This window comes from Miniopterus natalensis, chromosome 3 (assembly GCF_054644295.1).
Source record: "Miniopterus natalensis isolate mMinNat1 chromosome 3, mMinNat1.hap1, whole genome shotgun sequence".
NCBI classification, from domain to species: domain Eukaryota; kingdom Metazoa; phylum Chordata; class Mammalia; order Chiroptera; family Miniopteridae; genus Miniopterus; species Miniopterus natalensis.
The window spans coordinates 92,613,669-92,629,140 of NC_142083.1; the positions used below are offsets into that span (position 1 = coordinate 92,613,669).

The 15,472-nt window shown below is 45.6% G+C and overlaps 2 protein-coding genes, 1 long non-coding RNA gene and 1 pseudogene across 6 annotated transcripts in view; 2 read left to right on the forward strand and 2 right to left on the reverse strand.

Moving 5' to 3' along the window:
- LOC107535825 (uncharacterized) overlaps window positions 1-15,472 on the forward strand; it is a 24,529-nt gene continuing 9,057 nt past the window's right edge. The window contains exons 1-3 of the mRNA XM_087815213.1: window positions 1-104; window positions 694-778; window positions 1,819-1,933. Of these exons, the coding sequence (XP_087671339.1) occupies window positions 1-104; window positions 694-778; window positions 1,819-1,933 (304 nt within the window). The remainder of the gene's footprint in view (window positions 105-693; window positions 779-1,818; window positions 1,934-15,472) is intronic.
- On the reverse strand, window positions 2,732-12,446 carry ZNF174 (zinc finger protein 174). Of its 2 annotated transcripts, XM_016211380.2 has the most exons (4): window positions 12,412-12,446; window positions 11,256-11,927; window positions 10,031-10,253; window positions 2,732-6,533 (listed from the first exon to the last, which is right to left on the reverse strand). In XM_016211380.2, exons 2-4 carry the CDS (start codon window positions 11,661-11,663, stop codon window positions 5,932-5,934), a joined length of 1,233 nt encoding a protein of 410 aa, XP_016066866.2. In that variant the 5' UTR covers window positions 11,664-11,927; window positions 12,412-12,446; the 3' UTR covers window positions 2,732-5,931. The 2 variants fall into 2 exon arrangements, with proteins under 2 accessions (XP_016066866.2, XP_016066865.2); XM_016211379.2 differs by lacking the exon at window positions 12,412-12,446 and having other exon boundaries at window positions 11,256-12,217.
- The window catches only part of LOC107535806 (uncharacterized), an 8,210-nt gene continuing 5,386 nt past the window's right edge, over window positions 12,649-15,472 (forward strand). For both annotated transcript variants that reach the window (XR_001603074.2, XR_015714275.1), the window contains exons 1-2: window positions 12,649-12,756; window positions 14,395-14,833. This is a non-coding gene — a long non-coding RNA (uncharacterized LOC107535806). The remainder of the gene's footprint in view (window positions 12,757-14,394; window positions 14,834-15,472) is intronic.
- The window catches only part of LOC148093559 (uncharacterized), a 27,406-nt pseudogene continuing 26,041 nt past the window's right edge, over window positions 14,108-15,472 (reverse strand). Inside the window, exon 6 of the transcript XR_015714274.1 lies at window positions 14,108-14,822. The product of XR_015714274.1 is annotated as an uncharacterized LOC148093559 (transcript). The remainder of the gene's footprint in view (window positions 14,823-15,472) is intronic.

Sequence of the window (15,472 nt, forward strand, 5' to 3'; positions counted from 1 at the left end):
ATGGCGTCAGGCGGCGCCGAAGCTCACCAGGGAGACCCAGGCAGCGGAACCGGAAATACTTTCTTGGAAAACCCGGAAAGAAACTACATCTCCCAGCATGCCCGGTGAGCCCTGGGTCTGGGTTTAACGGTCCACGCAAGAGAACTGGCGCCGCTCTGGCCCAGTGGTTCAGTTGGTTAGAGGGTCTTCCCTCCCTCACACCAAAAAGGTTGCGGGTTCCATTTCCCATCAGGGCGCCTAGGGGAGGCAAGCGATGGGTGTTTCTCTCTCACGGGGGTGTTTTTCTCTTTCTCCCTTCCTTTCTCTAAAAATCAATAAGCATTCTCGGGTGAGAATAAAAAAAGAGCGGGACGGGAAGAAGGGAAGAAAACTGGCCCCGCCACGGTCACACTGGCCAATCACAGGGCAGAGTTGCGTAAATGCTAGGGGGCCGGGCACTTCTGGCCGGTTTGGGGGCAGCTCCTGGAGAAGAAGGGGGAAATGGGAGCATGGGAGACACAGTGGCCCGGACTCGTGGTCTCGAGTTTCGATGAGTCGCTTTCTGGTGCTTCTGCCTGGGTAGCGGGAGGTTTTCTAAAATCATTAGCTCCACAGCGGTATGTGGGGCCTGGCGGGTCGGGATTAAGTCCTTGGGTGCGTGAAGGAGTTTTGCAGCGGAATTGGACCGCTAAGGGCTATTCTCGTCCCTCCCAGTTCTGACCCGAAGTCCCCGTGGCGTCTTGAAAAAGGCACTCCCGCGCCCGAGATGGCGCCCACGCTCTCGACGACCGCGGCCCAGGTGAGACCAGGTCTCTCCTCCGGGTCTTTTAGAAGGTTAGCCCTATGTCATGGGAGGGCCCTGATCTCCAAGAGCAAAGACAGTCCTTTCACCAAGCTGTCTTTGCTCCTAGGCCAGGCACGGAGGAGAAATGGCTTACCAAATTCTTACTTTCAGAATCACCAGTGGGGAGCAGAGCCCATTGGAGAAGGCTATAACAGAGTACCTCAAAGTGTCTTTTTTTTTTTTTTTTTTTTTAATTGGTTTCAGAGAGAGGAAAGGAGAGGGAGAGAAAGCTAGAAACATCAATGATGAGGGAATCATCCGTCGGCTGCCTCCTGCACGCCCCCTCCGTGCTGCACAGAGCCCCCAACCCGGACATGCGCCCTGACCAGAACAGAACCGTGACCTCCAGGTTCACAGGTCCATGCTCAGCCGCTGAGCCACACTGGCTGGGTTCCAAGTATCTTTCTGAAATGCTGCTCAAATTACAGATTTCTGGGCTTCATACCACACCTGTTGAATAAACACAAAACCTTCAGGTGATTCTTAATCACACTGAAGTACAATTGATTTATAGGACTGGTAAACTTAGAGGAAGAAATAGGCCTGGTTGGGATGCTGCAGTGAGCTTAGCAATAAGTGTCATATGGAAGGAGAGGGACTAGCAAAGGGAAGGCTGTTGGGAGAACCCTGAACCCCTGACTTTCATGATTCTTCCTGAGCTGCTCAGTCTTCTCCTTTACCTTGGGGCACCCTTATTTAATGTTCCCGGAGAGCTGTTCCCTCATCTTTTCTCTCCTAGTAGTCTCTTCTAGAACTTCACATTTACCATCCTGGTCCTTATAGCACTGACTCAAAAAGTATGTCCATTTTTGCTCCTCCTTCCCAATCCCCACCGCCAGCCCTTAGAAACCATTTATTTATACCCCAGCCCCAGCACTCAGGAACATTTTACACCAAGCCCTTTTCTCCCTTGCATCTGATGTTTCTAGCTCTTCTCAGCCTTCCTAGACTGCATGAGGGGGTGGTGTTCTCACCTCTTGTCCTGATGTGGGCTATTTGAGGATCTGGCTGTGTATTTTTCTCAAGAGGAAAGTGTGAGTCTGCACCCTGCCCAGAGGTCCCTCAGCAGAGACACCACCCAGGAGTGTTTTGAGGATATGGCCTTGATGGGTAAGGTAATTGTTTTTCCTGCATTTTGGAACTTTGGTCAGTTTTATGATTAGGATTTCATGTCTCATCCACATGTTGGTAGGGGGATTGGTATACCTATCCTTGGGTGATTTATGTAGATGTAAAAAATTGCATGAGAGTGCAATTTTCAAAGGATGAGATGATTTTTAAAACACAAAAATTCTGTCTAGTACAGTGACTATGGTTTTTCATGAGACATGGCAGTATCTGGTTATCCTCTCAAATATTTGTTATAGTCAATTCACAATTTTACTTATGAAATTCCATTAGTATATGTTACTATCATTGCTAAAGACTGGAAATTGATGTACTCTTAAGAGGGTATTATGTATGCCTGTCTCACCTAAGGTGAACTCTATGCCTGAGTAGATTTTATCCCTGACAAAGGTTAACTTTTTTTTTTTTAAGATGTTCTTTATGTTTTTATTGATTTTAGAGGAAGGGGTGTGTACACGAGGCAACCAATTGATGTTTCTCTTTTACATCAATCTTTCTCTTTCTCTCCCTTCCTCTCTCTAAAACCAATTAAAAAAAAACCATATCCCTCAGATGAGGATTTAAAAAACAAGAACTGCCCAGCCAGGCGTCGCTCAGCTGTTGAGCATCGACCTAGGATCCAGGAGATCTCTGTTTGATTTCCAGTCGGGACACATGCCTGGGTTGCGGGCTCAATCTCCAGTTAGGGGCATGCAGGAGGCAGCCAATCAGTAACAACTCTCATCATTGATGTTTCTACCTCTCTCCCTCTCCCTTCCTCTCTGTGTGAAATCAATAAAGATATATTTAAAAAAAAACCAAAAAGCAAGAACTGAGTACAGACCTGCAAATGTGGCTAGATGCCCAGGAGCCTTCTTCCAGGCCTTCAGACCTTCACAGGCACTCATCACCTTATCTGCTAAAGGAAAATGGCTGGGGGAGTTGAGGTAGCATCAATTTTTGGGAATGAGTGATAGTCAGAGTGGTGATTTTGTCACCTTTATTCAAGGTCCACAGACATTAAGATTCAACAGTTACTGATTTGTAATCAGAAGAGAGAAAACACATACACACAGGCTCAAACTATACCAAAGAAACAAAGCTCTTATTTAAGGAAGAGTTCTTATTTCAACTCTTATAAGAAAAGTGGAAATCTACGTTCTTCCACATTTAGAAAAGATCTTTGATTAGCCAAGTTGATTCAATAGGTGAGTGTGTTTGGCTGAATCATGGCCTCCCAAAAGTGTCCACACCTGAATCCCTGGAACCTGTGAATGTTACCTTATATGCAAAAGTGATTTTGCAGATGTGATTATATTAATGATCTTGAGATGGGGGATATTATCTTGGATTATCTAGGTGAGCCAAATATAATCAATATTCCTTACAAGAGGGAGGCTAGAGGGTCAGAGTCAGAGGAGAAGGTGATGTGGTGACAGAGACTAGAGGGATACACTTTGAAGATGGAGGAAGGGGCCACAAGTCAAGGAATATAAGCATCCACTTAGCAGCTCTAAAACACAAGGAAACAGGATTCACCCCTGAGAGCCCACAGAAGGAACCAGACTTGCTTACACCTTGATTTCAGCTCAACGAAACTGATTTTGGACTTCTGACCTCTGGAACTGTAAGAGATGTTTGTGATGTTTGAAGCCACTAAGTTTGTAGTTATCTGTTACAGCAACCATAGGAAATTAATACAGACATAAATAGGATTAGGAAAGTTATTCAGAAACAACAGTGAGCCTGGCCGGGCGTGACTCAGCAGTTGAGCATCAACCTAGGATCCAGGAGATCACTGTTTGATTCCCTGTCAAGGCACATGCCCGGGTTGTAGGCTCGATCCCCAGTTGGGGGTGTGCAGGAGACATCCAATCAATGATGACTCATCATTGATGTTTCTCTCTCTCTCTCTCTCCCCCCTCCCTCCCTCTCCTTTGCCCTCTCCGAAATCAATAAAGATATATTTAAAAAAACCCAAACACAATGAAATTGGTGTGGAAAAGAGAGGGGCAAGGTAGGAACAGAATGAGAAACCAAGAGGCCCTAACCAGTGAGAGGCACCAGATAGGAGTGAGGCACCAGATGGTCCAGGCCTAATAATGCAGATAAACTCTTCTAATATCTAATATAGTTATTGGGGAGGAGACCATGGATTAGTCTAAAGGGCCACCAAAAGTTATGACAAAGGCCACTGGACTTCCATTAAGTCCACCTCTGCCCCAAAGACAAGAGGCTTCATCCACTGCATTCAACAGATTGTCACCAGGATCTCTGATTCAGGCAGAAATGGACCTTGAGGGTAAAGCAGCGGCCTTTAGCTATTCAGTTACTGACACCTATTTTTTTATTTCTCTTGGCTGCATATGGGCTAAGTCCAACAGCTAAAATGGTGGTAAAACAAGGTTCTTGTCCTTAAAGACCTTTTTTGTGTATGGTGCAGTTCCCCAACCTTAGCACTATTGACATTTTGGATCAGATAATTCTGTTGTTGGGGTCATCCTGTGCACTGTAGGGTGTTTAGCCATACTCCTGGTCTCTACCACTAGGAGCCAGGAACTATCTTTCCTTCCCCCAGGTCACAACCAACAATGTTTCCAGACATTGCCAAATGTCCTCTGGGGGGCAAAATGTACTCCCAGTTTGAGCACCACTGGTGTGCAGAGTAGAGCAGGGAGTGACATGCCATTAAGTCTAAGTATGCCTAGAACTTGCCAGAGAAGGCTTTGCAGAACAGGCAACTCTTGAGATGAGAGAGGAGGGAACTGGGAGTGGCAGGTCCTAAGGACAAAGGAAACTGTGCAAATACCTGGAAGGCAGGGATGCAGGTGTGTGCACTTGACCCTCTGCTGGAGAGGGGTAACGACAGCTCAGGTCACAGCCCTGCGGTGACTGGTAGTGACTTTAGGATATCGATGCTTGAGGTAGTGCACCCATCTACCAAAAGTTTTCTCTCATCTCAGAGATCAGCTGGCTTGCCCAGGGTGAATAAAAATTGTATAATGATTGGATTTTAATTTCTACTTTGAGAGAATAAAGGGATGGGATTAGATGATCTCTCAGGCCTAGTTCTAGGACTTTAACGTTTTATATATTGTCATTTTTAGAAACTTCATATTGGCTTAAATTACATATCATACAGTTAATCCATTTCAATCATTTTTATAAATGTACTGAACTGATCCAGTTTTAGGACACTTTCATTACCCCAATCATTTTGTTATTAAAGCTACTGGACTAAGTGAGAAAGGATAGTAAGGATTCCCTTTGACATCTTCTTAGCAGTCTATATCCACTACTTGCTTCTGGTTGTAGCTTTTCCCTATGGCTTGGGCCGGGTTGCAGCAGCTGTATAGATTTTCTTTTTCCAAATCAAGGGTGCTTTGATATAAAAAGATCCCTCAATATGTGTGTGTGTTTATTTATTTTATTAACAGCACTGTCCAATTACCTGGAAACCCTCTCCTCACACAAACATGTTCATATTCTCCCTTCATGTGTCCTTTGTTATGAACAGCCAGGAATTTCATAACGAATACTAGGGGATTTATATTCCAATGAACTTTTGCCTTGAAACTCTTGTGTATCACCCATCTTTATTAAAGAAGTGTATGCATGATAAAGATTGCCTGATATAATAGCAAATGTATAACTATATATAGAATATATCTTTGAGGATAAATAAAGTAGTGCAGGAAATATTTAACATGGGGTGGGGACACCTGCAGGATCATACTGATGCTCCCTCAGTAGTTAAACCCCACTCTCCAACAGACACTCCAGTTCCCTTTCAACCACTGCTCAGACATGCCATTTCTTTATCCTGTCACTGTGCATGGTCTGGGATCCCTCAACATTGAAATGTGCACCATCATTCCTCAGGGACCTCTTGCTTTCCTTGTAAGTCATGCAGACAGTCTTTGTGATTTATGTGCAATTAAGGGGAAGGAGAAACACAAATAAATGCCTTCCTTCTGAACAGGAAAACCAAAGCTCTGCTTTCAGTCCCCATGATGAAGCCTGTGATGCTGGTGAAGATTTGAGCTCTGGCGAAAGCTTTTCCCACACTGGCTGCACTGGTATGGCTTCTCTCCAGTGTGGATCCGCTGATGCAGTTTCAGAGTTGATTGCCGCCCAAAGCAGTTTCCACACTCTCCACATGTGTAGGGTCTCTCCCCTGTGTGGACTCGCTTGTGTCTTTTCAGCTCTGAATTCCATGTGAAGCTTTTCCCACAGTCATCACATTTGTAAGGTTTCTTCACTGAGTGGGTCGTCTGGTGACTAAGACGTTGCAAACGACTGCTTAGGCTTCTTTTACTTCCTTTGCTTTTCTTCAGCTCTCTCAGTGGATGGCTTTTTAGGGAGCTGCTGATATATTCCAGTTCCCGGCAATGTCTCTGGAAATGAGTGAATGGCTTTTGAGCATTTGGGGGGCTGACCTGCCTCCGTGACAACCGGGATTCACTCATATTCGCCCCTCTGGGTTCAGGATTCTGCAGACCATTCCCTTTGGATCTGCTGGGTGACATTGCACATGGCTTTGCTCCTTTACCCCCCTCCTGTTGTGGATTCTCCTTGTTCTCACTTTTGGTTCTGGGGGCCTCTATAATTAGAAAGAATATGTTTCATTCTTTGGGCTTCGAAGAAAAAAACCTCAGCAAAAGAGTTATGAAATATACTGTAAGGTTTCTCAAACTGTGGTCCTCCACTGACAACTTGCATTAGACTCATCTGGGAACTTGCCAAACAAGCAGGCTGCTTAAATAGAATCCCTGGGGGTGGTACCTGGAAATTTGCAAAGTTAACAGGCTCCTGGTATGGTCTGACTTATATTAAAGTTAGGAACCAAGTTTTCCAACCCCTTCCCTCCTTCCTAACTTTAGGAAAGGCTTAGGAAAGGAGAAATAGGGAGGAGCAAACCCATAAGGCCTGAACATCAACTAAGGAATGAAAAGAAGAAAGCGCTGGAGTTTCAACATTGCAAGTACACTTTCTCTTCATGGACACTAAATGACCACCACCTTTTCTTCAAATAATGGTAAATCCAGTAAATGTGGAATTTTCTTTCCTTATAAAATTGACAGCACTTGTGTTTGGAACTTGGAATGTGGATTAGATATGCATCCTAGTTACAGAAATTACCAACTTCTGACTAACAGGATTGAGAATCAGGATGGAAATGAGCTGGAATGGCCTGTGGGCAAGTCAGAGGATCTAGAGCTGTGTTATCCCATAGAATTCCTGATATGTGGGCAATATGTGTGTGCGTGTGTGTATTGCGAGCGCATGCACACTATTCAATATGGCAGCCACTAGCCACATGTAGCTATTGAGTACTTGAAATGTGACTAGTGTGACTGAGAAACTGGACTTTAAACTTTTAATTAATTTAAATAAGCAGCCCACACAATTATGATCAATTGCTTTTCAACAAGGTTGTCAAGACAATTCAATGGGGGAAAATAGTCTTTTCCATAAATGGTGCTGGGACAACTGGATTTCCAGATGCAAAAGAATGAAGTTGGATCCCTACCTTACAACATATACAAAAATTAACTCAAAATGGATCAATACCTAAATGTGAGAACTAAACCAATCTCTCTTTAAACAAAACATAGGTATAAATCGTTGTGACTTCAAATTAGGCAATGGTAATTTAGATATGTGACCAAAAACATAAGCAGATAAAGAAAAAACAGATAAACTGGACTTAATTAAAATTAAAAACATTTGTGCTTCAAACAATACTATCAAGAAAGTAAAAAGAGCCTTGGCTGGTGTGGTCAGTGGTTAGAGCATCAGCCCACAGACTGAAGGGTCCCAGGTTAAATTCCAACCAAGGGCACATACCTCGGTTGCAGGCTCGATACCCAGCTCCCATCAGAGCATGTACAGGAGGCAACCAATCAATGTGTCTCTCTTACATTGATGTTTCTCTCTCTCCCTTCCACTCTCTCTGAAAAGCAATGGAAAAAATATCCTCGGGTGAGGATTAAAAAAAAAAAATGAGCAAAGGATCCCAACAAACATTTCTCCAAAGACTATATACAATTGACCAATAAACACATGAAAAGATGCTCAACATCATTAGTTATAAGAGAAATAACTCAAAACCTCCATGAGATACCACTCCACACCTAATAGGATGGCTATAATAAAAAAGACTGACAATAACAAGTGTTAGCAAGGATGTAAACAAAGTGGAATCCCATAGACCCAACGGAATTGCACAGCCTCTTTGGAAAAGTCTGGCATTTCCTCAAAAAGTTAAACACAGTTAACATATCACCCAGCAATTCCACTCCATACCCAACAGAAATAAAAACATGTTCACTTGTAAACAAATATTCACAATAGCATTATTCATAATAGCCCAAAGAGAAAACAACCCAAATGTCCATCAACTGATAAACAAAATGTCCACTTAATATCATTTAGCCTTAAAAAGGAATAAACTACTGACACATACTACAGCATGTTTGGACCTTAAAAAAAATATGTTAAGTGAAAGAAGCCAGGCACAAAAGAGCACATATTGTATGATTCTGGATAATGAAATGTCCAGAATAGGCAAATCCAGAGACAGAAAGTAGACAGTTGTTGCCAGGGACTAGAGAAAGAGGGATGGAGAGTGACTGCTAATGGGTATGGGTTTCTTTTTTGAGGTTATGAAAATATTCAGAAATTAGTGGTGATGGTTGCACAACTGTGTAATTATACTAAAATTCACACTTTATAAGGGTGAATTTTATAGTATGTTAATTATATCTCAATAAATAAAAGTTAAACAGCTGCATGTGGCAACTATATTGGACCGTGCAGCTCTGAAGGAAGACCCTGTTGGATCTTAGGGATGAGAAGCATGAGAATCTACTCTCTCGGGAATCAAATGAAAGCATAGAGACTGCACACACACACCCAGTTCCTTCTGCTGAGGTAGAAGGGAGTGTGTATGGTGTACTTTATTCAGGACCATGACAAGCCCTATGCATTAGAGCGCAGCCAGAGGACTGATGGAAGGCAGCTTGACCTCTCACTGCTCTGTAATGACCCCTTTACCCTGGGATTTCCTGATAATGGCCTGAAGGTCAACTCTGATAGAGACTGCCATAGATTATGGGGCAGGACATGGGCGAGAGTCACAACAGTTTTCTACTGGATGCCCCATTTCTTCTCCATTCTTGAGTGCTGAGAACAATCAAACCAAAGGGTTTCATTGAATGTAGCATATTTGAAGGGATCAAGGCTCTAGTTTTCTTGTAACTCTCTTCTCAAACCTGCTGATTATATCCTGTATTCACATCATCAAGACTGACCAAAGTGTCACTGTCATTCAGTTTTAGAGGTCACAGGGCTGTGTGGAGCAGGGCTAACAATTATACTGGCATTATACCACAGATAGCTAGGGAAGTGGTCTCAAAAGTTTAAAGTACAGCCCAGCCAGTATGGCTCAGTGGTTGAGTGTCAACCCATAAACCAGGAGGTCATGGTTCAATTTCCAGTCAGGGCTACAGGCCTGGGTTTCAGGCTTGATCCCTGGTAGGGGGCGTGCAGGAGGCAGCTTATCAATGACTCTCATCATTGATATTTCTCTCTTTTCCTCTCCCTCTCTCTGAAATCAATAAAAACATATATATATTAAGTTTAAAGCATAGAAAATGTCATAGGAAGAGAAAGAGGCAGAAAATAATATGGAGTGAGCTTTCTCTCTAATGAAAAGAACATTCTTTAGGCCCCTTCTAAACATGGGACCATTTTAAGTGATGAAACTCAGCTACTGCTTGCATGGAAGTTCATCAGTGGTCATATCTGGACTTAAATTCACTACAGGAAGCTCTGAAAGGGATAGAAAAGTAGGCACTAGAAAAGTCCTGTTGTGTACTGCACTGTCAAATAGTCATTGACAGAAAATAAAACCATACTTCTTATGTGTAGTATCACTACCACTCTAATTAGTAAAATTTGTTTGGGAATAAAGGATATACTACTACATACAACATTTTAAAAAAATAACACCTCTCCTATGGCTTTTCAGAACCATGAATGCTTTGATGGAGATAAATACTGATGAGAGGGAGAGAGGAGGCACAGAGTATTTACCTGCCCCAGCCAATTTGGTGGCTGGTTCCAGAAGGAGAGGGGATTTTCCCCAATGATGAGGGCTAAGCTGGTCCTGAAGTCCTGCCTGGGAAGCCTCTTCCAGACAGCTCTCCCTAGGATATCTCCTAGGAGTCTGCAGTTGCAAATCTGGCAGTTCCTGTTCTCCCAGCTGGGATCCAGTTTTCTCCAAGAGCACCTTCTGCCCTTGCATACAAACGGCCACCTAGGAACAAGCCCTAGGCATTAGAGTGTAGCCAGAGGACTGACTGAAGGCAGATTGATCTCTCACTGCTCTGTAATGACCCCTTTACCCTGGGTATTCCTGATAATGGCCTGGAGGTAAACTCTGATAAAGACTGCTGAAACTATCAAAGGAAGCACAGGGAAGGACATGGAGAATGACAAGAATGAGGCTGCTTCAAATCAGCCAGTACTTCTTGAGTGGATACTCCTAAAGCTTAGGCCTTGCTCAAAGCCTGGAGTCAAAGTCATCAGAGGGCAGGCATCAGGGTCGGCCATGACACGGGCTCAGCAGACTCCCACTCTATGCCCACCTGCCTCCCTACTTCTTCTGAAAACAGGCTCTGTAGAACTGGGAGGCAGTATAGTGAGGCCCATTAAAAACCATCTTTATCTAATAAATTGTTCTACCCAAGGCTCTCCTGGTAAGGAGATCCCAGTTGTAGTGGGCTCTAAAAGGACTGCCCCACTCCTGTTCCCTAACTGCTTCCATTCCCCAAAGTACGTGGTTGTTTGCTTCCTGCTTAGGACCCAACTTTGGTTTGACTTTAGGGCCTGGGGGCTGGAAGGAATACTAGCCAATTGAGCTGTGACTTCCTGATCCAAAGGCAATACGCAAGGCACCTGACTGGAACAAGGTCCAATGAAGTTCCCCTAAACTCAAATTCCTACCCAAAAGGATTAGGCTGTCTGTTAAGGATCCTGATTGCAGGAAAACTTCAAAAGGAATGGAGGGGAGATCTATCAGCAAAGACCCAATAACCTTACTTGGTCCTCTACTTCCTCACTGAAGGACCAGTGGCTGGGTTTTCTGAAAACCTGGTACATCAGGGAAGGAGTGGGGTGTTCTCAAAAATAGAGGCCAGAAAACATGTTTGAAGCCATCCGGTCAATTTCTGGCCTCTAATTAGGGAGGGTTCCAGAGACCAAACACTATCCAGATCAAAAAGAAATCCTGGGGACCATTAAAGAAGACCCTCCTTACCCACTGCTTTGGTCTCTTGGCTGCTCTGTGAAAATCTTCCACCAGAGTCACCATCTCCTTGCTGCTCATTGGACATCGATGCCTGACCCGAGTCTGGATCTCTGGGGGCAGGATGTTCAGAAACTGCTCCAGCACAAGCAGCTCCAAAATCTGCTCTTTGGTATGCATCTCTGGCTGCAGCCACTGCCGGCAGAGCTGTCTGAGCCTGGAGAGTGCCTCTTGGGGTCCAGACACCTCTTGATAACAAAACCGTCTAAAGCTCTGGCGGGAGACCTCAGGATCGGGGCAGTCTTTTTGCAGAGCCATCCCCGGCTTCTCTTCTAGCTTTGTTATGATGTGTCTCTCTTGCTTGGAGGAAGCCTGAATGTGGGTCTGAGAGCTCAAAGTTATCTCCATCTTAGCTGCCATTTTGGGGCTCAGGAGACAGCTTCTCTCTCCTTGTAAACAGCTCAAGCCTGAGGGATCATGGCCCTGGAGAGGTCTTTCTAAATGCTAAACGAAGTTCTTCTGAAGATGTTGAGGACAGGATGCAGACAGGGCCTTCTCATTCGCTGCCCTTGACTCCAAACTCCTGAAGACAACACAGTGCCTGGGAGTGGAAAGAGTCTGTCGTTCCGACAGTCTCTAGAACTGTCTTGTGAAGGAGAAAAGTCATAACGTCCTAAAAGGAAACTGGGGGGAAATACTGCTTTTATTTCAGCGATAAGCGCAAGAAGTCTCAGAAGAAATGATCAATATGACCTAAGGGGCCGTCAGGAATCCCTAGGAAAAGTTCAAGTTGTCAGACTGTTAGCCTGCACCAACTGTCCCGTATTCTGGTTAGGCAGACCTCCAGCATCTCGCCGGTAGCTACAGGGTGATCCCAGGCAGGCCGCGGCGCAAGCCAGGGGTTAGGAGTTAGCGAAAGCCTCCTGCTCGCGAGCAGGGCTTGGGAGACACGGTGGGGGCTCGTTCTAGAGACTCCAAAGGCCCAGCCTCTCCGGCCTCGGAGAGCGCCCAGCTCGGGCCCCGCGCCCCAGCTGGCCCCGAGCTTGGCGAAGCTCCCGCACTCCGGGGCGCGGCTCAACTTCGTGGCTCGGTGCAAGCCCAGGCTGGCCCCTGGGAAGGCAACATCACCATCAGCACAGTCCCCCGCGCCCACCTGCAGCACACTCACCTCTCTAGGGACAGGAAACCAGAATCCCGGAGCCAGGGCTGGGGGCGGGGCAGAAGCCTCTAGTCGCAGACACGCCCACTGGCTGCGGAGGAACTACGCCATGGGAGAGCCCGCCTTCCCCATAGAGGGATTGGCTCGTTGGGCCAGTCTCTCCTGTCTATTGGCTGCTACATCTGTCGCTGCTGGCGAGGAACTGTTCCCAGCCGTTATAGTGCACTCTGGGAGTTGTAGTCCGTTGGCACGGTACGCTCACGTTCGGAGAGGGCAGACTAACACCAAGGAGCGCGCGCTGGCTTCTGGCCGGGCGGCTGAACGACTTTGAATAGCCTGGGGCGCTTGGGTCTGGTGAGTTCTCTGCTTGCTCCAGGCCTCGAGCTCGCAGCTGGGCACCATGCTGGCCCGGGTGCTTTTTGCCACCGGAGTCTTTTCAGGGCGGTCGGCCCTTGTTCCCGAGAGGACCAGACCAGGTTCCGATCTTTGTGCCGGAGCCCGGACTCCTCCTGGCCTGTGACCCTGATCGTCTCATCCCCGCCTCGCTGCAGCGGGAGCCTGCGGCTGTTTCCCTGCGCCACTTCAGCCGCAGGACCGAACCTTTTTAACATCGAGTGCATTAGGAGTACTCAGTCCATCCTTGAAGTAAATCAATCCGGTCCCCATTCTCATGCTTTCCTCTGAGTGAATCGTCGCCAGAAGGAAACACGTTTTTGAGAGACCAGAGTTTTAAAGTTATGAATGGGATGTTAGGGCCAAGAGGAGTGCCGACTTTGCCTTCTGCACGAAACTGGGATAGCATTTATTCAGTTATTCCAGATAAAGTGGGGATGTACGAAAATGTGTAAGGCAAGCGGGCATGGGAGGGCCTTGCTGCTGAGGAGCTACGTGATGCTCCCTTTTTTGTTAAAAAGGACTGCTAACAATGTGTGTGATTCCTCTATCTCTAGCCCGTACTGCCATATTGAAATGTAAAGGTAATATAAATGAAGGCAGTTCCAAGTTCTTTGGAAGAAGGCAACCTGAATCCATTTATTCCTGTAAACAGGCTCACCCCTTTGGCGGAGTAGAATGTTGAGTGGGACATAATTGCAGATAGCTCCAGTTTTACATCCTCCCAACTTAGCAATTCCCAGGAAATTGAACTCCTCCCTCCCCACCAATAAGTCACTCTCAGAATTTTGACAGGCCCAACCTTTTTCAGATGCCCACCCCTAGGGTAGGGAGAACAGTGTTGTAATGAATTTTCCCACCAGAGAGGATAGGATAGAGAGGAGCTCTTTCAAAAAGGAAGATGCTGCTATAAGAAGTGGGGAAGAAATGCTGGGTGGGGAGGGGGTGGCAACATACAGCAAAACAAAACCGTCACGTGTCATCCACATTGTGTAGGTGGTGGTAGCAGGAGGGTGTCATAGTGATAAAGAGGTTAATCAAGAGGTACTCACATACTACTTACTCTAAGAGAAAGTGACAATTGGAAAGGTGGGTCCAGGCTCGAGGGTGGGGAAGGGCAGGGACAGAACCCAGACATGGGGAACATGAGAGTTTGAGGAATTCATTAGCAGAGAGAAATCTTGCTGGGAGAAAACTATATTTTTTCATATTTCTAGTGCTTTAGGTCCTTGGCTTAGAGGTGGAGGGAATAAAGGAAACGGAGAGAAATCACAAGAAGCAGAGGGAAGGAATATGAGACAGTTTTATGCTGTATTTTTCCATTCTCTCTTTATTGAGCCCTTTTTCTTTTTTTCAATTTTTGTTTTATTGATTTTTAGAGAGAGAGGCATGGGCACAGAGAAACATCGATTTGTTGTTCCACTTATACATTTATTGGTTGATTCTTGTATGTCTCCTACAGGGGATCAAACATGCAACCTTGGTGTATCAGGATGACGCTCTAACCAACTGAGCTATCCGGCCGGGGAGGCCCCTTTCAATTATGATTCTGCTCATCTATGTCACTGTCATGTCTCTGATTCCTTTTGTGGTATCCAGGAGAACCACTTCCCAAAGATGTGAAGAGATGGAATCTGAGCCCCATGGTGGAAGTGGCAACCAGCAAGCCAGTTCATGAGGCAAAGGATGGCTGCAACGGAGTCCTCAGGCAAGGCCATCCCCAAGCAAGGACTCCACGCAGAGACAGAAATCAGCCCTTCACAACAGCCTTGACCTTGCTGCTTCCCGCCAGTGCTTCAGGCGGTTTTGCTACCAGGAGGTAGCTGGCCCCCATGAAGCTTTTAACACACTCTGGAAACTCTGTTGTCAGTGGCTGTGGCCTAAGACACACTCAAAGAGCAAATCCTGGAGCTGCTGGTTTTGGAGCAGTTTCTCACAATCTTGCCCAAGGAGATCCAGACCTGGGTGAAGCAGCATCCAGAAAATGATGAGGAAGCCGTGGCTCTGACTGAGGATGTACAGAGTACCTGGGCAACAGGTGAGAAAAGGGAGTCAGGACCTTTTCTGTGGTTTTGATTATATGAAGTTGGGGTGAGGAGCACAGGAATCTAGTTACTGGAGAGGTGCTTAGTTGAGAAATGCACACTAGTACTCTGCCACCCACCAAAGTAGTAGCTAGCTTGAGTAGTCCTATGCCCTTAGTCTATGGGAAGAATTTCACATTTGCTGAAATAACTTACACATTCATATATTCAGTGAATGTCTAGAGTCCTTAATTAAAGTGGTAAAAATATTCAGAATAGTTCTCCAAAAGAAGGTTAGGGAAAGGACAACTATCCTTCACTAAGGAATTCAGGAAATTTAATCTAATCTCTCTTGCTAGAAGGTTCCTTGAAGGCACAATGCCATGGGTGGTACACCAGACAAAGTTGTATTAGAGTTGGTACTTGTTGCCTGGATTAACTGGTCAGTAAAGGACAGTGACAAATTTCATAAAATATCCTCATGTGGAGGTAGGGACTGGGCCTGAGATCGGATTAGTGTAACAATCTTGTAAATTTGGGGAGAAAAAAAGTATAAAAGGCTCAGTGGGAGAAAAAGTAAAAGTAGGGCCTTGGTTGTGGGAGATTTGGCGGAAAACAGCATCTGAAATCCGGGTCAGAAGTCTGGGAGAGGC

Coding starts and splice junctions, on each gene's coding strand:
- ZNF174 (XM_016211380.2), bottom strand. CDS start 11,663: ATGGCAGCTAAGATGGAGATAACTTTGAGCTCTCAGACCCACATTCAG. Junction 10,254..11,255: donor CCAAGAGACCAAAGCAGTGG/GTAAGGAGGGTC, acceptor GCTTGTTCCTAG/GTGGCCGTTTGTATGCAAGG. Junction 6,534..10,030: donor CACCAAATTGGCTGGGGCAG/GTAAATACTCTG, acceptor TTCTAATTATAG/AGGCCCCCAGAACCAAAAGT.